Raw genomic sequence first — 23,502 nt, forward strand, 5'->3', positions numbered from 1 at the left:
GCAAGATGACACCAACTTTCATTCTGACATGAACTCCTAGGATTTCTTGGCTTCCAGGCCAATATCTGTGCATGGTTTAAACATGTGAATATTTCCATTATTTGCTTGTTACCTGTGTTTGTGGAACCTACCTTTTCTTGCCTACCCTCTGCTAAGCCTGAAATCACCTGTCCCCATTGTCCTACCTTTATGATTATATTTCAGTCCACACATAGCCTCAGCTCTTACAATAAAAATCACAAAGGCTTTGCTTGTATACTATGTGACTTGTTCTCTTCATTAGAAAGAAAGCAATATTCTTCGTGACTTTTATTTGTTTCCATATCAGTATGAAAATTTGTCACAGCACTGTGAGTTTCCACACAACAAAATTAACATTAATTTTTGTGTCCTTGAATATATAGTCAGCACAGTGAGGTTTCCTTGATTTCCTCAAATTGAAAATTTAACAGGCTTTTGACTAATCAAGGCTGAAACTGATTCACACATAGATTTAATTACTTTCCTTTTTTTAAAATATTTTCTGTTCCACCATGAGTTCTATCATCTCACCAGATTTTTAATTGTATAATATGCTGTTTTTAACTAGCCCAGTCCTTGCAGCCTACAACTAGAACAGACTTATTTTGCATAACAAGAGCTACTTTTCTGCTAATTAGCAGCTATGTTGCCCACCCCCTCCAGTGCCCCTGATGCTACTCTATACTCTGCATCTATCAGTTGACAGTTTTATGTACTTCTCCTAAGTGAGATCACAGAGTGTACATCTTTCTGTTACTAGCTTACTTCAACGAATATAACACCTTCAAGATTCATCCGTATTTTTATGTATTACAGGATATCGTTATTAAAGCTGAACACCATTGTACTTACATTTATACAACCTTTTCATTCTCTGTTCATGTTAAATGGAAGCAGAATGACTGTCTTATGGTTATTACAATCAAGTTTTTCAGTCGATCTTGAAAGGTACTCTGGGTACCAGCCGCTCTTAGTCATGGTGTAACTGACTGAAGATCTTGCATTGCAGTCTGGTTGGGAGGCAGACACAGAAGCTGCCATCTGTGATGTAGTGTCGGTTCAGGCATTGTGTGACACACTGTCAACAACTGAACAACGTAGGTTTCTGCTGCTGCTGTATATTAACCCCATCACTAGTGTTCACTTCCTTGAGATGAAGATTTATAGAAAATCAAGTCTTAAGACTATTGTCTCATCCCGTGTCTGCCATCTTGTTGAGCATGAAGTATATTCTCAGTAGTTTTGGCGGACAGTACTTGAGTGGCCATATGCAAAGAATCCTCCCATTTTTAAGGAGGCTGCAGTTATGGTGGTAAATTCTTGATGGGGACAAAGAAACCTGGAAAGATGGGGTATGCCACATTATTATGAGGGCATTAGAAGGCCTTATCCCTTCTGGATGGCACTTTTTATTTCACTGGGAAAATCAGATGCAAGTAGAACAGAGACAGTAGTACAGGAATTAGTCACATCTCAACGGAGATCAAATTCTGTGCTAGCCAGAAGAACATATCCTAAATTAGGCTAAAGAAATACTCTTTAGTAGAGAGCAGCAAAACACAATGGAGGAGCTGGAGAAGAGGTTCTGCAGTAAAGAGCACACATGGTTCTCACAGAGGACCCACGTTCAAGTGCCTGCACCAGCACCAGGGGGCTCATAACCACATGTAACTCACCTCTAGAAGAAACCAGTGCCTCTGGCCTCCAAGGACCACCTGCACGCAAGTGCACATGTCCCCCTCCCCCATACACATACCTACATAATTAAAAATTAAAGATAAATCTCTAAAAATGATGTTCTTATGAGGCAAATTCATGTCTCATAAATTAATCCAGGGATAAAAGTGGTGTGTAGGGAGTGATTAATAAGGAAATTATAAAAATCACCCCATCGTCCTACTTACAAAAGGCTTCAGTCTCCTCTTCATGAGAACAATGGTTGGTATCAGCTTAGTCTGTCATCTGGGATCCCTTTGAGGACTTGGGTTCACTTCCTGCCACAACTGATCTCTTCTTTCACCTGCCATCTGCCAATTTTGCATCTGCTAAAGTGGCTTAGAGGAGGCTGGAGAATCCGAAAGAGGGAAAAAAATTTTTTTTATTAGATGACCAAATGTCTTTTTCTAGTCCAAATGCCTTTTACTTGACAAAAGATAAAATAAAATAAAATAAAATAAAAAACAGAATAAACCCACAAAGCAGATTCTGGATAGGACACAAGTCCGCAAGGACAATGATGCTCTAATAGGGCCTGGAGAAGTGGTTTTCTGGGTAAAGAATTTGTCATGTAAGTGTGAGGACCTGAATTTGAATTCTACAAACTCAAGTAAAGCTGGATGTGGTAATGCATGTCTGCAACCCCAGGGTCCTTCACCTGGAGGTGGGAGGACACAGGTATCCCTGGAAGCTCACAGGCTGGCCAGCCTGTGTTCACAGTGGAAACAAGAGACCCTCTCTCAAACAAGGTGCAAATAAGGACTGTCACTGTTTCTGGCCTCTGGCCTCTGTGCCTATGTGCCTACACACACACACACACACACACACACACACACACACACACACACATGCATTCTTATGTATAAACCAACACAGAGAGAAAAATTTTTAAATTCCATAGTATTCTAGCATTCCAACTTTCTAAGACCTTTAACCTTGTCTAAATTTCCCCTACATCACTTCAGGTAGGAAACAAACAGGGCTATTATTAACTTCCCCTTCTAGGCCCAAGATCTAATCTGGAGCTTAGAGAGGTTAGCTGGCTTGCCTTGAGGGCGGTATTCAATAAGTGTTAAATTTAATCTCAAAACAGCCTTAGAGTCCCACCTCCTCCTAGGAATCCTGTGGCAAAATAGACAACCCTTCACCATCCTTCACCCACCCTGTTCAGTCCCTGGGGTGATTGTTCCAAGGAAAGATCTTTGGGCTCTGGTGTGTAATGACTAATGCCCTGTCCAAACAAATGTGTCAGCCTGGTCCCACTTACATTTTCCAATGGACTTTTGCAATTTCATGCTGCTTCCATAAACAGTAACCTGCTATAGGTTATTACCATTAGACGTCCCCAAAGTTAACACCAGGTAATTATTTATGTCTCTTAGTTTATTCAAAAGGCGGGAGGAGTTACGAGAGTAAGGAAGTGGGTGGGAAGAGGGGCTGCAGATTTAATTTATGGTTTGGGTAAATCCTTTCTGCTGTTCCTCCCTCCAGTGTTTACCCAGCAGTCATCGGGGCACAGAGATAGTCATACATCCTCATGATGAAATGCCAGGGCTGCCTTCAAGACCAAAGACATCTCGTAAATTGTGTCTTCTCCTCAGATTATTTTAGGTTAATTTGCTTCTCTGTCAGATTGTCCTTACAGGCCTAAGTAGGCTGTGGGGAAAAGGGGTGCTCATCCCTGCTGCCTTTGAAGACAGGATGAGGCCTTGGCTGATTTATAGAGATAACGTCTTTCCCTTTGACAGCCTCTCTCTAGTTTGAGGCCTGCTGTTGTTCCCCATGGTAGCTTTACTGAAAATCTCTCTGACAAACAAAGGTAACTATTTCCTCCCCCATTAGCGCCGAGGAATGCCAAGCATTCTGCTTTGAGCAAAGCATCAGCATCCTCCACAGGGATGCCTTCTACCTAGCCTCTAGTGACACGCAAAACATTGGCAGTTAACATGCATCAGGACTAGCAATTACAGCCCAAGGAGGCGAGGTCAGTATAGTCCCTTCCCATGAACAAAAATACCTTCATCTTGACTGATAAAAGGGTGGTTTTATCTATTAAAAATTGTAGACACATGGAATTCAGTAAGTTCTTGACAACAAACGTGGGTGCGTAAGGTCACGATGCTTATGATGTGTTTCCACACTTTCCACAGCAGTGAGTCCGAAATGAGCCTTAAATCATCGCCTCAATAATGGCTTGGATACAGGTGTTCCGGGCCTCCTAGGAGTATTGGTTTCTGAAATTGCCTGTGTAAATCACAAGGACTTTTACAGCTGCATTGTCAGACAGGATGAGCATTCTCTTCATGTGGCTATTCTTCTCAGTTCACTAAAATAACTGAAGGTGATTAGACATTTAGGGTGTGAGTCCAAGAAGAAGCATCACCCAAAACTTCATTGGCTACAATTGGAAATAAGAGCCCAATGGTGTGAATCTGGATGTGTGCGTGTGAATGTGGACATGCATGTGTGTTTGCGCATAAGTGGATATGTGTGTGTATGTGTATGTGAATATGTGTGTGTATCTCTGTTATGTACATGAATGTGATAAATGTGTGTGTGTTTGTGTGTGTACATTTTCATAAAAAGTCAAGCTTCCTGTTAAAAATAGAAAAGCAAAGAACATAGTTCAGAGTCGCTATTCACTTAGCAAATGCTCTTGAGGTTGCCGGAGGATTAAACACCGTAACCTTTCCCGCCACTAATTCTTCAGGGTCCTTTTCAAGATGTCATTTCTCGACATCTAAACATTCAATAAACTTTTAAAATCTGGTCAATGGTTGAGTCTGAATATGGAGAGTGCCGGAAGAGTACCCAAAGCCTCCCCCAAAGTTGTCGGAGAAAGCAAGGTGGGGTTAGTTACAGGACTGTAAGAGTGGACCTTTGACAGCTTTTTATTCTCCTAGACAGAGCAGAGGTCCCAGTAGCCAGCCACACTGGGGCACTGAGCAGTGGGAAATTTAAGCACAAGTGTTGAAGGACAGAGTCAGTTTGGGCCTAGGTGAATATGGACGTCGTAGTGGCAGACACGGAACAGGGTGAGCTGTTCGGCAGAATCAGGTGTGGGGATGGAACCTTTACGTCATTGCTTCCTAGCTCCCACATTCCACCACCTGGCGCATTTCCCCACCGAGTCACTGTTGTTCCACACGTTTCTTGAATATCTCCATGAGATATGCTATCGTAAGAGTACTGAAGATAAGTGTGTAAACCCTGTATCCAGAGCTCAAAACTCAAAGACAGCAGCCAACCATCTCCAAACTGGCCTGGGGGTGTAACAAGTTGGTAGAGTGCTTACCTAACATTCCTGAAGCCCTGGGATCCATTCCCAGAATTACCAGGTATGTGGCACTGTGTAATCCTAGCACTTGGGAGGCAGAAGTAGGGTGATCAGAAATTCAAAGCAAATCGTTAGAAAGAAAGAAAGAAAGAAAGAAAGAAAGAAAGAAAGAAAGAAAGAAAGAAAGGAAGGAAGGAAGGAAGGAAGGAAGGAAGGAAGGTAGATATAATAGATAGATAGATAGATAGATAGATAGATAGATAGATAGATAGATAGATAGCAATATATATACATACATATACATGTATAGTGAGTTCAAGACTAGCCAGAAACATGTGGGCCGTCTCAAATAAAGTCATCTCAAAACTTGTGAAAAGTATACACAAATCATTCTTTTAGCTATCAATCAGCACATGTTCATGAGCACATATTATACACTAACCAGGCATGGAAACATGCAATCAAGTGAAAGAAATATGATCAGAGTTCTCTTTATAATGGATAAAGTTCTCACTAATTTGGTTTTGTTTTTTGTTTACTGTGGGATAAAAGTGGGATGAAGCATGGGATTCCACAGGGATTTGGGACGATGCTAAATGTCCCTTGGCTTTACACAGCTCCTTCCCCACTTTCATAATGAGATAGACTCTAAGAAAGACACATGCAGCACACAGCCACAGTCCGTACACTCTTTTAGGTGACAACATTGCCACAATATCAGATGTTTGGACGAACCTGAGGTTAGAGTTCTCTCAGCTGTCATTCTGCACTGGAGAACATAGCCCCACTGGTGATTTGAATCCCTTGAAAATATTTCTCATTCCAGCCCAGAAGGCATAGTGGCCTGAGGGGCTTAACTCTTGGCTCGGGAGGAGATGACTTCAATTCCATAACAGTGGAAGAAATCAGGTATCCTGTGAGACTAACAAATTATGGCAGAGAATGGGCCAACACACCTCTAAACCCTGGGGAAAGAGGGAGTGAGGGGCTGAGTTTCTGTACCCCACCCCCTAATCAGGACTATGCAAACATTCCTAATGGGACTCCAGGACGTCTGCCAAAGGGAACAGTTACCCAGAGGAGGCTGGGGACTGAAGGTCCATGTTTACACATCCTGGAGCTGCCAAGAGAGCAGCTCTGTCAGGTAAAAAGCCCTCACCCAGCATCCCAAGTCCACCTCCTGTGGCTTAAAGGATACCACCCCAACCTGCCCCACCACAAAGCCACTCATGCAAACACTCTGTGGTCACAAGAATGTTCATGTCAGTTTATATAAGAAAGTGTCACTTCACCTGCCACGGAGACAGGAGCTGGCTGTCTCCAACTGCAGTACCACGGGGAGGCTACTCTATGGGATGTTTATTTTGAAAGCACTTAAGAAATTCCTCCATTTTCTACAAAGTGGTGTGAAAGCTTTCTCCTTTTGTGTCAGTGATCAACAAGAGGATGCTTTTTGGATTTTATCTGTTCTCTGATAGCCCATTTAGTTTTAATTCTGTCTCATATGAGACTCTTCCTTTCTGACTTGTTATGATGGGTCCATGTGATGGGAGACTCGACACATCTTCTCTGGCCTTTTAAGGCAACCTTCTTCCACAAACAGTTGCATAATTCTGTTGAATTTTCTAAACCTTCAGAATTTTGGACATAGACTCTATTTTGCTTGTCCCTTCTCTAAATAAGTGATCTGAAATTTTTTTTAACCCTATACACAATGTACTCCTAAATTTGAATAAATGGGCGTTTCTTCATTTTTTTTCTTTGTCTTATTTTAGTTTTGGTTTTTTTATTATTTACTATTTTAATTTCATATGTATGAGTATTTTGACTGCATGTATGTTTCTGTACCTTGTATGTGTCTAGCGCCCAAGAAAACCAAAGAAGGCATCAGATCCTTTGAGAGCCATTGAACTGGAGTTACAATGATAATTAGCCATTGTGGGCATGCTGGGAATCAAACCCAGGTCCTCTGGAGGAACAGCTGGTGCTCTTAACCATGAGCCATCTCTCCATTCCTAGGGTCTCATTTTTATTTGCCTTGTAGGTTTTTTGTGGGTTTTTTGTTTGTTTTGTTTGTTTTTTCCTATGTCTTCTTCCTTGCCACTATTGCAGTATGGAAATGTCCCTGACATTCTCTCTGCAGTGACAGGCTGTCTAGCTCATGGATATGTAGACTCCCTGTTTATGATATCCCTATTGTTTTGAGGAAACCTTGGAGAAGCAAAAAGGGATAACATCTTAGTCAGGGTTTCTATTCCTGCACAAACATCATGACCAAGAAGCAAACTGGGGAGGAAAGGGTTTACTCAGCTTACACTTCCACATGGCTGTTTCATCACTAAAGGAAGTCAGGACAGGAACTCAAGCAGGTCAGGAAGCAGGAGCTGATGCAGAGGCCATGGAGGGATGTTACTTAACTGGCTTGCTTCCCCTGGCTTGCTCAGCTTGCTTTCTTACAGAACCCAAGACCACCAACCCAGGGACAGCACCACCCACAATGGGCTGGGCCCTCCCCCCTTGACTACTAGTTGAGAAAATGCCTTACAGCTGGATCTCATGAAGGCATTTCTACAACGGAGGCTCCTTTTCTGTGATAACGAGCTTGTGTCAACTTGACACACAAAACCAACCAGTACACATATGAAGTGACTCAAATCATGGAAAACATCAGACCTGATGATCTTTACCCAGGGTTTGTGAGAAACAAAGGATTTGGAGAGCTGGGAGAAATCGGGTGTTCTCCCTGTGCTGTCCTGGGTCAGCCTCTGACCTCTCCCAACACCTCTTCCCCTCCCAACCTAGCTGTGTTTCTTCAAGCCACCAGGCCCTTGGCTGCCCGGTTCCTGTGGATGGACCTCCTTCCCACCTCGGCCACCATTCTAGACACCTGCCTTCTCCAATTCCTTCCCAACCACATTCATCATTTGCTAACCTGCCTGAACCTAGTATTTCCTCATTCCCTAAATGATGTTGTTTTGTTTCTAGAAAACTTTTTTCCCCTGGTGTCCAGAAATCCCATGAGGGTTTATAATTTCCTGTCTTATTTTCAGGTGTTAGCTCTCTGTTTAACATGTCAGTTTCACACATGTACACATAATACATACAGTCTATTATGATCCTAGCACTCCCATTTCCTTCCTTATTCCCCTCCCACTGCCATTAACCCCCTCTGTTCTTCCCAACTCTCCCCCTCCTAGTTTATGGGTTTTCTTTTCTTTTTGTTGGTTTCCCTGGAAACCACCAATTTCTCTGTCTTTGGCAGGACCTGTTGAATAAACTAGGCTGAAACTCAAGTCACTAAGGGTATCGTTCCTCATGAGGTTGACTACAGCTTTTCTGGGTTTATCTGGCATCAACTCTCCCCTGGTGCTCAGTCTGCTCACGCACTCAGCAGGGCTCGCTTTACCATCAGCCATCTTGTGAATGAATCTATTACTGATACCCCAAAGTGACTAGTACACCTCACATGTTTGACACACCTGCCCTTTGTATTGTGGAAAGATTAAATAAAATTGAGGTTTGGTCAGAGGAATGTCAGGCTTCATGCAGCTCTGCCCTTGTCACTCTGTCAGTGAAATCTGCTGACAGCATCCGGTCTCTCAGGATTTAAATACCTGGAAACAGTTCCATGACCTGATGTCTGCCCCTCTTTCCCTGAGCAGTAGCATCGTTTTACAGAAACTGGCCTGATTCATAGCAATTCTGAGGGCCATGAAAGCCAAATTTCTACACTGATAGCCTCTTCCCCTGCCTCCTTGAAATGCTTCTTGGGGTAAGAACCTGCATGAGCTCCAGCGATTCCAGAGACTGCGAACTGGATGTAGAGCTCAGACAGCGCATTGTTGCTATCAGAGTGATGCCTTTGTTTATCGGGATCTAAGCACATCACACACTTCTGTGGGTAGCACAGTCAAAACCAAAGATTAGCAGAGCAGGCCTTCTGACGGCAAACTCCCTAGATGTTTTTGCCGAGAAACTCTTGTGCGCACATCCTATCTACTCCTGTGGACCTCTTTCTTCTTTCAGACTAGCCTCTCCCACTTTCATGGATTTCCTTTTCTGAGAGTATTTCCTCGAACTGATGAATACCCAAGAGACTCTACGCACTTTTTGGGTCTTATACGGGATGTATAAATATATCGGGATGTCTTGGTGTTTTCTGTATGCCAGCATTCTGGAATGATATGCTGCTGCCATGAACTCAAGGGTTCATCATCCAAGAACCCAAAATTGATAATGATGATATGATGATGATATGATGATGATGGTGGTGGTTAAATTCATTTGTTTGGGAGAGGATGTGCCATGACATACATGTGGAGGTCAGAGGTCAACTTTCAGGAGTTGGCTCTCCTCCTCCACTCTAGAGCTCCCAGAAATTAAACTCAGGTCATGAGGCTTGGCTGCAGATTCCTTTACCTGCTGAGTCATCACACCAGTTCCAAATTATGTGAGCTTTAAGGCTGATTTGTATATAAAAATATGCAGGGAAATATATAAAAACAATATATAAATACATAAACATATAAGAACAGAATATAAATGTAGATAAATATAAAAATAGATAAATATATAAAATAAAACAAATATGTATAAAGGGGGATCACTTTTATGTATACCCAAGTCTGCAGGCTTTCAATGATGGAAATATCCTGTACTTCTTCCTGTTGAAAAGCATACACTACACAGCGATTTGGCTTTCCAAGGTCAGGAGAGTTATGGATCTGCATGGTGGGGAGGATTCACAACTTTATTGGTGCAACTGCTCTCTACACTTAAAAGTGACTAAGGTGGTACATTTTATATCATGTATTTTGACCACAATGAGAGTGATAGTTTCAAGGAAGAACAAACACAGTGAAAAGGTCGTTAAAAAGAGGTTGGCTCCCCAAACAACATTTACTCCACCTGTTACCCAGTGTACTTCCAAGGTGTACAGAAGTGCATTTTGCATAAGTCAATTTATAAGTGATCACTTGGGATCATCTGACCATACGAGGTTTAATGTATATGAAGGGATTGTTGAGTGCTCTGAACTAAGTCCTGGGCAGGAGTCGTATTCATTTTCCATCCCTAACAGCTGGCAATAGTACAACATGCATTCCAAAGCTGCAGGAAGAACTGATAGCAGTAATTGTGTGTGGCCTTTTGAGAGCTGTTTGTGAACAGCAGCTTCTGTTTCTCTTGGTTTCTCTGTCACTTAGATGCCCAGCCTACGGAAGGAGAGCGAGAAATATGGAACCAGATCAGTGCTGTCCTCCAAGATTCCGAGAGCATCCTCTCAGACCTGCAGGCTTACAAAGGCGCAGGACCGGAGATTCGAGATGTAAGTCAAGGATAACACTGAGCTCACTAAACCCTTCGAGAAGGAAAAAGCTTACACACACACACACACACACACACACACACACACACACACACACAGAGAGAGAGAGAGAGAGAGAGAGAGAGAGAGAGACAGAGAGAGAGACAGAGACAGAGAGACAGAAAGAGAGGAATGCACACATGATGGTTAAGTAATAGCCTTAGCTCTTCCTAGAGTGCAAAGCAGAATAATATGGGACTCATGTTTGACCAATAATGCCAGTAGATGGCTTCCTGTAAGAGCAATATTGACACAAAACCCATGCATCTCTGAGTCATGAGATCTAAGGTGACATGTGCAATCAAAACCTTGTGATTCCAATAGCATCACACATGACAAACAGAAACCACCTGCTCTGAGGAGAGTATCCGATTCATGTCTTCTGAGGTTAAAAGAAATAAATAAAAACGTAAGCTAAGACAATAGCCGAGTACGAAGGAATCCTGAGCGTGAGAAATAGTTTTCTTCAAGGGTGAGCACACCGATTGGTTAGGAGTGGCTGTGTATAGACTGGAAAGGTTGTGCTCATGTATTTAGGAAAGCATACACTGGAGTGTGCCTCTGCCTCCGTCCTCAGGAGAATATACCTCTGTCAGGATGCTACTTCAAAAAAGCCTGTTGAGATGTGTTTTGTCTGCTTCAGGGTTACCCTAAGTATAGACATGACCACAGACTGGCAAGAACAGAACGTGTATCAAGCACAGTACAGTACAGAACAAGCACAGTAGCTGACAGCCTCTACTCCTCATGATGAGCCGTCTTGAGATGAATCGGGTGCTAATGGAGAGAGCTAAGTCTGTTCCTCTTCCAATAGATTTTTACCCGAGAACACAGCCAAGTAAGATGAGACAGGATCTACCTGAGAAGCATTAGCTTATGCTCCAGTGTTGAAACAGCCTTCAGAAATGGGCCCTTTGGGGAATGTTCAGACAATCACTGTCAACTGAGGTGGTTCTAATTCTCAAAGCACACCAGGGATTGCATCTTTTAAACTAAAATCATTTAGGGCACTTTGATGTGGGCTTATTGCTTTTTGTAAAGAGTAAACTCACCACCATCCCCCTTCTCTCCTGTAGGCAATTCAAAATCCCAATGACATTCAACTTCAGGAAAAGGCTTGGAATGCAGTCTGTCCTCTGGTCGTGAGGCTGAAGAGGTTTTACGAATTTTCTATTCGTCTTGGTGAGTGTATGCTTACAGTTTTCATGGTCCACAGGAGACTTCGTTCTTTGCCATTTGAGAATGAACAGCTCTACATGTCAGAAAATGCCTCACAGTCACGCACTGCCATATATCTTATCAGACAATTCACGAGCAATTTCTGTCATTCCTGTTTCTTTTCATCTGCCACGTGCTTTCTCTGGGAGTGACTGACGGGCACACTGAGGACCTCTACAGTCACTTTGTCACTGTGTTCATCTGCTCTTCGAAGCTTACTGATCTCATTTCCTAAATATTTATTTCTGTTAGGCATGCCCATGTATGCTTGTGTGCGTTTAGGGCACACCATTTGTATAGAAGAACTTTCAGAGGCCAGAAGAGGGTGTCAGATTTCTTGAGACTGGAGTTACAGATGGTTTCGAGCGGCCGTGAGGGTTCTGGAAACAAAACCCTGGCCCTCTGTAAGAGTAGTAAGTGCTCTTTACTGTTGAGTCCTGGTCTCAGTTCTTAATAAAAACAAAATTGGAGGATAGAATTTATCTGAAGCTACAATTTCCTCATCCCCTCCCCCCCCCAAAAAAACCAAAACAAAAACAAAAAACAACTTGATTAGCTGAATATAAAATGTAAGAAAACAAATGTAGCATTTTTTACTTTAGCTTTAAAAACAAGTAAAGCTGCAAATAGGATGAATCTACAGAAGCTCGAGTGGAGGCAAATGAGGTTGACAAACTGGCTCTTTGCCACCAGCAGTGTGACATAATCACTGCCAGTACTTGGGGTTTTTGTTGTTGTTGTTTTTAATATAGAATATCTAGAATGGAAAGGGTAGTCATCAACTTCTCCTTTAATTTACCACTAAAACGGGTGCCACACTATAAGAGGAAAACCGAAGTGAAAACCATGATCGTGATATTTAGAAGACTCTGTGGTGACCAGCCAAGGGGGTGAGGCAAACAGATTTCACAGGTAAAGAAGGATGCCCCGGGCTTTCAGGTAGAAGAGAAATCAAATTCTCTGTTTCCTCGGTGTGCATCTGGAGGAAGTGAGCTGAAATTCCAAGGAGCTGGGTTCTCCGTCAACAGATAGTGAAAGGTGCATCCATCAAAGCGGGCTATGGTACACCTCGTTGCCTCTGATCTGAGGATGGAGCGTTCCCATTGGAGGGATTGCCTAACAAAGTCTTGAGGTAGTCCCTGTAAGGACATAGTCCCTATGAGGACTACATAAAAGCGGTGATGTCAGATTTCCCTGTAACACGCTAGACAGTAGATATTTTTTATCTTCTGAGCTGTCTTGTCTTTACTAGATTTTACATTAGAGTACCAACACCAGTAGCCCTATTCCGTATAGGAAGGGATGAGTATATCTACCTTTTAAATAAAATTTTTATATTGAAAACAAAACAAAACAAAAAAGCAGTGGGCGAGATTTGTCCTACGGGTCATAGAGCATCAACCCCCGCCATAGAGGATTAGTTAAACGACTCCGCTGTTAAAAATAATATGAAAGCAAAAGGAATGGAGAAGGATCAGAAATGAGCGAACGGGAGGGATGAGACTATTGTGAGAACAGTAACTAAAGTAAACATGGTGGTAGGTTTGTAGAGAAATATCCTGGGGTGTAGAAACAGAGAAGCACAGAACACAAAGAGCAGACTCCCACTGTAACTTAACCCATGTGTTGGGGACTCTTATATATGGGGACAGGGCCGAGACGGGCACTGGTGTCTACCTCTGTTGCTCACTGACTGGCTAAGCTGCCTGGCCCCAGAGAGCTCTGATTCTTCTACCTCTGTCCTCATTCCCACCACCAAAGCTAGAGTTACATGCCTGTACCCTAATACCTGGGGAAATTTTATGGGTCTATAGGTATAAATTAGGTCTGCATGTTTGCACAGCAGACATTTTACTGATGGCACCGTCTCCCCCAAATCATCTGGCCTCTGAATCACGAGTGCTGTACATGTATTCCTGGTTCTCTAAAAGGCTCAGGAGTTGAGACTACTAAGTGAACTGAGCATTGGAGACACAAGAAAGGGAATAGCCACACAGATCCTGTCTGAGAATGTCGACTTGAACTCAGCACTGTGCTTCTAAAGGACGTCTCTGGTCCACCTAAAACATATCTCCGTTTCTCTCTCCCCTTGACTTTCAGAGAAAGCACTACAGAGTTTATTGGAATCTCTGACGTGTCCACCCTATACACCAACCCAGCACCTCGAACGGGAGCAAGCCCTGGCAAAGGAATTTGCAGAAATCTTACATTTTACCCTTCGATTCGATGAGCTGAAGGTCAGGCCACACACATCCTGTGAAAGTTCAACTGGGTACCACCGCCTTATGGCTATGCTGCCAAGGCTGTGTGGTGGGGTTGGGAGAGTAAGATGTAACCCCTTCCCCGAGGAGACTTATAATGTGGTAAATATTTGCCCTCTTGTTGCTTAGCGTAATCTAAGAGGATGCCTTACATGTGGAAATTTGGAATCTGTCAAGTGAGTGGAGAGAAAACCCTTACTAAGTGTCTTTTCTCAATAGACAAACATGTTTCCCCTGAAATACAGCCCGTAGTAAGAACAGGACATACTTCAGAACACTGGAGTTATAAGCTCTTATTTTTTTTAACGGTTGCTCTGGCTTTTGAATGACAAGGAAATGTCCTGCCATGTTTACAGACTCTCTCTCGTATCTGAGCTCCTGATGTTGCTCCCTACTTGTTTCTAGGAGCTAACCTTCCTTCTTCTCTCCTGGATTTTCAGATGAGGAACCCAGCTATTCAGAATGACTTCAGTTACTACAGAAGAACAATAAGTCGTAACCGCATCAACAACATGCACGTGAGTGCCTGGGACTCCATGGCTGGGATCGTGGTCGCTCTGTGACTGTTTTGCCTTCTGCACGTGGCAGAGCACAGAGGGAAGGCCGAGTCCTTATCCGTGTGCAGACACGGTGACTTTTTTTTAACAACTGTACCTTGTCTTGTTTTCATCAGCTAGACATTGAGAATGAAGTTAATAATGAGATGGCCAATCGAATGTCCCTCTTCTATGCAGAAGCCACGCCCATGCTGAAGACTCTTAGCAACGCCACAATGCACTTTGTCTCAGAAGTAAGTGAAGTTGGACAGCACAGGGGGTCCTCTCTGTAGCTCACCTGCGTGCTGCTAGTGGGGCTAATGTGTGTTTCTGTCTCTCCATTTAGAATAAAACCCTGCCCATAGAGAATACCACAGACTGCCTCAGTACGATGACAAGTGTCTGTAAAGTCATGCTGGAGACACCGTAAGTGAAACCAGATGTGCGAGCGTGGCTAAGTGTTCACCAAGCTAAGACCTGCTCAGATGTGATGATGGTGGCGTGTCCCTTTTCAGATGTCATATTGAAGTTTTCGTGTACAGCATTTGCTTCAGTTTCATAAGGAACTTAGGATGGTCAGTGTCAATGTTATAGCCATCTTATAGCTGAGATAGCTGAGGCAATGATGGTTTGTTGACCTCACAAAGTTTTATCAGTTTGTCTGAGGCTATAGGACTTGCAAAGGAATGGAGAGATAGGCTAGATGTGAGGGTGTTATCAACATACCGTAAAGATTTAGAACCAAGAATAACAATGATAAGACATTGCAAAAGTAATTTCCCCCAATCTCTCTTCACAGTCCGTTTCCTTATTCTTAAACTGTTACCAGATACTCAATGTAATTCCCATAATACCATCTGCTCTCTAGAGTGTTTAGGACCCCCAAAAGTACCCCAAGTACCTTATAAATATAAATACTGACTGTCTCCAAATATAAATTTTTTGTCCTCATATATTTGCATGTATGTATATGTGTGGTGTTCATGTGTGTGCTCATATTCATATGTGTGAATATGCACATGTGTTTATATATATGCAGCGTGGTGTGTGTGTGTGTGTGTGTGTGTGTGTGTGTGTGTGTGTGTGTAAGCCAGGCCTGACTTTGGGTGTCTTCCTTGATTGCTTTCTGACAGTATAGTGAGGCAGTGTCTTTTATTCAAACCGAGATTTGGCTGGTGGGACTAGGCTGGCTAGTCAGCTTGCTATAGACATGTCCTATCTCTGCCTCCTAAGAGCTAGGATTGTAGGTGGGCTACTGTCTTAGTCAGGGTTACTATTTCTATGATGAAACACCATGACCAAAAGGAACTCAGGACAGAAAAAGGTTATTTTGCTTAGACTTCACACTATAGTCCATCATTAAAGGAAGTTGAGCCAGGAATTCAAGCAAAGTTGGAACATGGAAGTAGGAGGGTGTGAAGGGGTGCTGCTCCCTGGCTTGCTTCTCATGGCTTGTTCGGCCTGCTTCCTTATAGAACCCAGGACCGCCTGCCCAGGAATGGCCCCACCCACATTAAGCTGGGCCCCCCCCCAATCAATCACTAGTCAAGAAAATGCCTTTACAGGCTTACCTACAGCCCAATTTTATGAAGGCATTTTTCTCAATTGAGGCTTTCTCTCCTCCAATGATTCTAGCTTCTGTCAAGTCGACATAAAACTAGCCAGGACAACCATCATGTCCGCCTCGTACATATATGGGCACTAGGGAGCCAAACTCATTTCCTCTCCCTTGTGCAGCAAGTGCTTTACCCAGTGAACCATCTCTCCTGCCCCATAAAAGGGTATTGATTTTAAATATCTCCTTCATAGCAAAGTAAAGATTTACTTCAAGACAGAAATAGTAATTGTCTGTATTGTGGCGCTAATTCATAATGAAATTGATGCTAAAAATGTCTCTAGCATTGGCCTAAATTATTGCAATCATCAGGGCCCCTATCAAGGTAAGTGAGCAAAATTTAAACTCCACAAATAACTCCCAGGCACATAATTTCTCTGAGATATCTGCCAGTCCAAGTTCACCTGCAGCCTGTTTCTTAACAAAGGAAGAGACTCCAGCTAGAGACAAGAGAGCTGCTGTGTAGAAATGAGCCTGATTCTTTTTCTCTGTAATGAAGCCATTATTCTCTATAATCTTGGACAGCCAGAGGGGCCGGCTATAAAATATTCAGGATTGATGGGCAGGGGTTGATGTACGTGGTGAGCTAGCTGCTGAGGGGAAGCAGAGAAGGGAATTTACTGCCCTCTAATTTACCGTATTTTTGCACTAAATTGCTGGTTGGATAGTTTCAAGAGAAATTATCATCTTGGGTCTTTTCAAGAGCATATTAACCTGGTTGGTGCAGGTCCTGGATGAGTTCTCTGGGAGGGGGGATTGGAGGCATGGAGGGGTGGAGTGGTATCCGGTTGTGAATGTCAGAATCCATGAGTTCTAAGAAGAATGTGATGTCTTGACTATGTCTTTTCTTTTAGGGAGTACAGGAGCAGGTTTACAAGTGAGGAGACACTGATGTTCTGCATGAGGGTGATGGTGGGGGTCATCATCCTCTATGACCATGTGCACCCCGTGGGAGCTTTCTGCAAGACATCTAAGATTGATGTAAGAATACCCATGTAATGCCCTCTCCCCATAGAAGCCCATGAACGCCAGCAAGTAGAATGCCTTCTCTTCCTCTGGCCTCTATCCCTCACTGGAAAGCTCTCTCCAAGATTCATACTTTGGAGATGCTTGGCAAATATTTTTATAGTAATGCCCTCTTTATCACATGGTTAAGAGGAGACATCTGGCCTCCTATGGGCAGAGCTGATCCACCTGTATCTTCACGCTGCCCTTCGTCCACCCCAGATTCCCTGTCAGTGCACCTTCTGTACCTTGTAGAGTACGTCCTTCTGTGTGTTACAGAGTTGAGAGCTTCGAGGTTACAAGGCGTGACGGCCAAAGACTCAATGACCTACCAACCTCCTTTCTTATAATACCTCTCCTGTCGCCTCCCCTCCCTGAATCATCCTATCCATTCTTATTGTAATAAGTGCCCTGAAGCACATCTCCTGTGCCCCACATAACTAACGCCTTCCTTTTCCTCTGGCCCTCCGCTCATTTACTGATTTGGTTTTGGTAACATTCCCATAGACTCCAGCTTTTTTTTAAAAGGATAAGGACAATGATCAGTGTGTCTAATGTCCTGAAATATTGTGCCTGACACCAATAGATGCACCCACAGAGCTTCTAGCCAATGAATAAGTGTGAGTGAAGGAAGGAGAGAAAGCTTGAATACACATGCAGAAACTTTTGCAAACGTGATCTCTACAGTTGCTTTCCTGTTGATTGTAGACTAAAACATTACTGCCTTAAGCCAGCATTTAGAATACAATATTACCTTAAGCCAGAATTTACCTATAGCACTGTATTAATTACTCTCTCTATTGCTGTGATTAAATACCCTGACAAAAGCAACTTCCAGAAGAGTTCATTTTGGCTCATAGTTTAGGGTGCAGTTCATCATGGAGGGACGGCAGCAGGCCTGGAGGCGACCTGGTGTAATGCATTCATATTTAGGAAGCAGAGAGAAATGAATACAGCTCCTTGTATTTTGAGGAGTGGATGTACCTAGCAAATTAGAATCCTGCCATGTGCACTATTTCAAAATATATTTCATTTACATAAGAGTATATTATGACGACCTTGCAACAAAAAGGCTGATTGTATTCATTGTGGGTTTTATACTACAGATTGAGTATAAGTAACTACAGAAAAGATCTAAATTTCATGTGACTGTGAGTTGAGTTTAGTGCCTAAGGCATTTTGGTTTGGCCATTTGTTAACTTGCCACAGAGTCAACAACTAAAATTATGCTGGGACAAATGAGGCTTTTATCCCCCTAACTTTTTCTTTGTGATTTTGTACATGTGTGTGTTCACATCTGTTTGTGGGTTTGTATGCCCACATACCCTCCTATAGGGGCCAGAGGAAGATGTGAGGATTCCCTGGGCTATCCCTCTTCTCATTATTTCCTGGAGGCAGACTCTTACACATGACCTGAAGCTTGCAGATTTGGCTAGGCTGGCTGGCCTGCATTCCTGGTACTCTCCAACCTTGACCCAGAAGTTCTGGGGACATGGGCACATGCAACCAGAAATGACATTTGTATGTGGCTGTTGGGGGATTTTGATTCAAGTCCTCATGTTAGTACAGCAAGTTTTCTTATCCACTGAGCCATCTACCCAGCCCTTGTCACCGCAATTCCTACAAGTGTGACTTTCTATACTATTTACTGAATCTGTTTTGTTCCCAACCAAAGAGTATGTTGGTTTTCAAGGGGCATTCTTCAAGTCTGTTGATTAATGTAGATTAGGAAAGGGTAGTAGATGTTGAACGGTGAAGCATGTGCCTCCAAGAAGGTTTTAGGCTTATTGGGCACCACACACATTCAAGGTGGGTCTGTCCTTCCAGGTACCACTCTCCTAAACCAGCAGTTATAGGTACTGGGTTGATAAGTCCTGAGGATGATAGGATAAGGGCCCAGAAGTGGTACTGTGTGCACAAAGATTGAGCTGTAGTTTACAGAAGAGACATGCAGAGAGCTCTAGAAACCAAGGAGATGGTATTTGAGGTAGTCCATCAAGGATTTATTTTCAGATATATAGAGGGAAGGAACAGTCAGAGCAAAATCACCAAGACACAGAGACGATGAGCTACTTAGAGATCAGGTGGCAGTCTTGGTGGCAGGAAAGGCAAGGATGAAGTAGTGTTCTCAACTGATGCCCAGAGAATCCTTAACCTCTATCCCCAGCTAAAATGTTGCCCATAACTCCAGACCACATTTGTATATGAAACCTGGCTAGTTCTCAAGCACAGGTTCTCGTTCCCTTGCTAACCCTACTTCAGATATTGTTTTTTCACTGAGTATCTAAGCTAGAAAAAACACAGAGCTGTCATCCTCAGATCCTAGGGATTGCCTGTCCCCCCCCCCTTCTTCATCCCCATAAGTTACTAGGGATTGACCCTCCATCCTCGCCAACTGTGTTGCAGCTCACTGTTACCCCACCCCTCATATCCTGGGGATTTTCCACTCATCTTCCTTTCTGTCTTTGCTTCTCTCATCATTTTCTATACTTCACTATATTTGTGCAATGCTTAACACCTGCCAAGGGTATTTTCTACAAGGAAAAGCCTCCAAGTTCCTACTGTGTTGCTAAACCCACACTGGCTCTGGCCCTGAATGCGTTTCTGACAGTTGCTTGTTGTTCACACCCACGGCTTTAATCATCCTGAAATAGAATTAGAAACTCCTCCAGAGTGTACCCACCGCACTTCTGCCTCCTTCTCCGTCTATACTCTCGCTGCCCCTTTGGGATGTCAGCACAAGAACACCTATCACACCGTGATAATGAGCTACCTGTCTCTCTCCTCTCACTAGACCTCCAGCTCTAATGGAAGAAGGACAAAATTCTCTGCATCTCTGGGCTTGATGCCATCACAGACCCAAGTTGACAAATAACAAGGCATACTTGTATCTTTAATAGACAGGTGCAGTTGACCAGGACTTTGTGACCTCCACATGCTTCTCAGTCCTGGTTACCTTCATCAGTTGGCTGGGTGTATCAAACTGTTACCATAAAACATTTGCATATTAGAAGGATAACCACAGGGGATGTCGTGAAGTTACCACTCTGCAAGTAGCTGTTGGTACAACTAAACTCGTCAGATGCCCACACACTTCATGAATGTCTAAGATTAAAATAACTGATTGGCTTTTTATAGAAAGATCTTTGCTTTCCGCAAAGGAGAAGAAAAACGCTCTAGGATATGCATAAAATAACAGGATCTATGTAAATTTTACTTTTCATGGCACATGTAGATAACTTTAATTCCAAGGCCTCAGAAAACTTAGAAACTTAAGGAACTTCATGCAAATACAAAACAGCATGGGTAAAAACTAGGCATTTGACCTCTATAATGCTTTACAATTGCCCTTCGCCAGCCTTCTCAGAGACAGTTAAGACACAGCCCTGAACTTCTAAGAGTTTCCGGTCTAGTACAAGGGACAAATTATTCACTTGGGGACAAGTCTATTGAGAGTTATCTAAGAGGTACAAAGCCATATTGGGGGTCACAAATAAGTGGTCATGACTGTCTTTGGTATGGACAGTGGAATGGAAAGAGACTTCTGGGAGCCACTGGGATAGTGCAGTCCGTATAGTATTTACCTTGCAATCACTAGGGATGAGTTTGTCTCCAGAAGCCATTTTTCTTTTTTTAAGAAAACTGTATGTTTCCCATTCCCAGCCCTGGGAGAACAGAGATGGGGAGATCCCTCAGACTGGCTTGTCAACTAGCCTAGCGTACTCTGCAAACAAAGTAAGCAAAGAGATCTTGCCTCAAAAATTAGGTTGACAACACCTCTGAGTGACAGCGGAGCTTGTCCTCTGATCTGTACCTGCATGCCACATGTTTATCTACGAACACACACATACAAAAGCATATACAAACACACATAGGCATACACATGTTCTGGGGCTGATGAACTTGAGACTTTACAAAATACTGAGGGTGTGACAGCCCACAGCTCAAAGAGGAAAAACCATCCTTAGCAGACAAAGCATTAAATTAATGAGTGTATAGAGCACTTAGTGAATCTCGACTCAGGACCAGGGAGAACATTTTTTATTCCTGGTCCTAGTTCCAGAGTACGAGGCAAGATGTTTCTCCCCAAAGTAAGTGAGATGTCCAGTTGGGATATAGGATGAAAAGGAATAGCGATTGCAGTCATACAGAACTCTTGAGAAGCCCAGAGGAGCGATGCACCAGCCTGAGGAAGCAGAGAAGTTTGCTCGTGATTTGCATGTGCCACTGCTTCCGTTCCGTACGAACGGCTGCCAGTGTGGACAGGATCACTAGGGTAGTAACAAAATGCTGTTTGTTCTTCTTCCAGATGAAAGGCTGCATAAAGGTGCTGAAGGAACAGGCGCCAGACAGTGTGGAAGGGCTGCTGAATGCTCTCAGGTGAGCCCGTCCCTGCGGTAGGCTGATAGATAGCGCAGGTGCCTTGCACACCATTGCAGATGCGAGCGTTCAGGCCTGAGCACCAGCCCATCAGTCTTAGCCCTTCACTCATTTTAACATCATTCCTCTCCCTAGCAAGGCTTGGAGGTCAGCACTATTTTGATTATTCATGTTTTTACAGATGGGAGAATTTGAGGCAACTTTTTGGGTTTTCGGGACAGGATTTCTCTGCTTAGCCCTGGCGGTATTGGAACAAGCTCTGTAGTCCTGACTGACCTTGAACTTAACAGATCTCTCTTTCTCTGCCTCCTGAGTGTTGGGATTACAGGCGTGAGCCTCCATAGGCAGCTATGTGAGCTCACATAACTTTTCAACGTCATAACAGTAATGGGTCAAGTTAGGACCTACACCTGGATCTGAGTGGCCCCACGGGTCTGAGGCATGACTCTTGGCCATGAGTAGAGTCTCCTGAGAAGGAAAGCATCCAGTTCTGTCTGTCTTCACCAGGACTCCCAACCCTGGCTTCGTGGGAGGAAGATGAGGGGAGTTTCCAGACATGGAGGTTGGAGGTCAAGTAAATTAAATCATTGACCTGGAAGCTCAGGCACCTCCAGTGTGTGTGTGTGTGTGTGTGTGTGTGTGTGTGTGTGTGTGTGTGATTGTGTGTGTGATTGTGTGTGTGTGTATGTGTGTGTGTGTGATTGTGTGTGTGTGTGTGATTGTGTGTGTGATTGTGTGTGTGTATGTGTGTGTGATTGTGTGTGTGATTGTGTGTGTGATTGTGTGTGTGTGTGTGTGTGTGTGTGTGTGTGTGTGTGTGTGTGTGTGTGTTTTCCTGGCTCCCCGAGGAGCTCCCACATGCAGCTCTCAGAGCCGAGAACCTGAGATCCCGTCATTCACTGCTGAGCGCCTGAACGGTTAGCCAGCTGTAGCTGATTTCCACTCCTTAGGCACTGTTCACTTCTCCCAAGGATACATTTGCTTAATCCACTTCAAGGAAGAGATTGTTATTTTTAGCCGTGCTGCATCCGAAGGAATTTGCTGAACTGCACAAATCATCCTTATGCAGGATCTCAGTCAGGAAGTCTTATGGACCCTGATGTCTTAGCCTTTTGTTCCCCTCAGTTCCAGGCAATGTAATAAATGCATGCAGTAAACATGGGTAAGGCTGAGAGAAAGGATGCAGCACTCATTGCTGCATGCAGGGTTCCACCTTCAGTCACATCCCATGCAACCATGGCAACCCTTAGACCCATGGCTGACCTATTATCTTCCCTCAATAGATGAAGAAATCAGCAGTCTCAAGACACTGAAGTTGCTATTTTTTCTGAGTTGCCATTCATCATTGTTGAGAATGTGGGTGGCTTACGAGCCTCCTGAATGCTATGTTTTCTCCAAAGGAGATTGCAAGCCAGCCAGACTGCCTTTTCTATATTCATTAAGAAGACTTTAATCGGGGTTGGGGATTTAGCTCAGCGGTAGAGCACTTGCCTAGCAAGCGCAAGGCCCTGGGTTCGGTCCCCAGCTCTGAAAAAAAAAAAAAAGAAAAGAAAAAAGAAGAAGACTTTAATCTCTGAATCTCTGAAACTTTCCAGTTTTTTTTCTAGCTGCCAAAACAGCCTAGAGATCAGGGAATTGTGTCAAGTCATGAGTCCCAGCCCTGTGTGGGAATTCATATTTCCTGGAGATCTGTGATGAACTGGGAAGAGGGTGGGCTTTTGAGGCAGCAGACAGAGACTCAAGTCAAAAGTCACAGACTGTTCACAAATCCAAACCATCCGCTGTGAGACTCACAGTGAGCCGCTGCAGCTCTCTGCCCCTTATCCTTCTCACCTGTGAAATCACGTCACTGACCTCATTCAAAGAGATATTTCTAACTGGAACGGACTCTTACACAGAGTGCCTGACATGTGCTCAAAGATTTGTTACGGGTCCTTTTTACATTCCTTTGCACACAAGATTGAGTAATGAATGAGAGGTCATAAGTTGCACTTTTGTTTGTGTGCCTGCACACGTGCCCTCTGGTAGCAGTGGAGACAAGCACAGCCCCTAGAATAGATAGTCATCAATGTTTAAATTTCTGGATGCCATAATTTGAATTCTGTAAC

The 23,502-nt window shown here is 43.5% G+C and overlaps 1 protein-coding gene across 4 annotated transcripts in view; it reads left to right on the forward strand.

The window, feature by feature from the left end:
- Cyria (CYFIP related Rac1 interactor A) overlaps positions 1-23,502 on the forward strand; it is a 108,837-nt gene that overhangs the window by 81,295 nt on the left and 4,040 nt on the right. For all 4 annotated transcript variants that reach the window (XM_087552593.1, XM_087552595.1, NM_001106718.2 and 1 more), the window contains 8 exons: positions 10,219-10,340; positions 11,456-11,561; positions 13,698-13,834; positions 14,299-14,376; positions 14,532-14,648; positions 14,741-14,820; positions 16,864-16,990; positions 21,324-21,394. In XM_087552593.1, the coding sequence (XP_087408719.1) occupies positions 10,219-10,340; positions 11,456-11,561; positions 13,698-13,834; positions 14,299-14,376; positions 14,532-14,648; positions 14,741-14,820; positions 16,864-16,990; positions 21,324-21,394 (838 nt within the window). The remainder of the gene's footprint in view (positions 1-10,218; positions 10,341-11,455; positions 11,562-13,697; positions 13,835-14,298; positions 14,377-14,531; positions 14,649-14,740; positions 14,821-16,863; positions 16,991-21,323; positions 21,395-23,502) is intronic.

This window comes from Rattus norvegicus, chromosome 6 (assembly GCF_021556685.1).
Source record: "Rattus norvegicus strain SHRSP/BbbUtx chromosome 6, alternate assembly SHRSP_T2T, whole genome shotgun sequence".
NCBI lineage: Eukaryota > Metazoa > Chordata > Mammalia > Rodentia > Muridae > Rattus > Rattus norvegicus.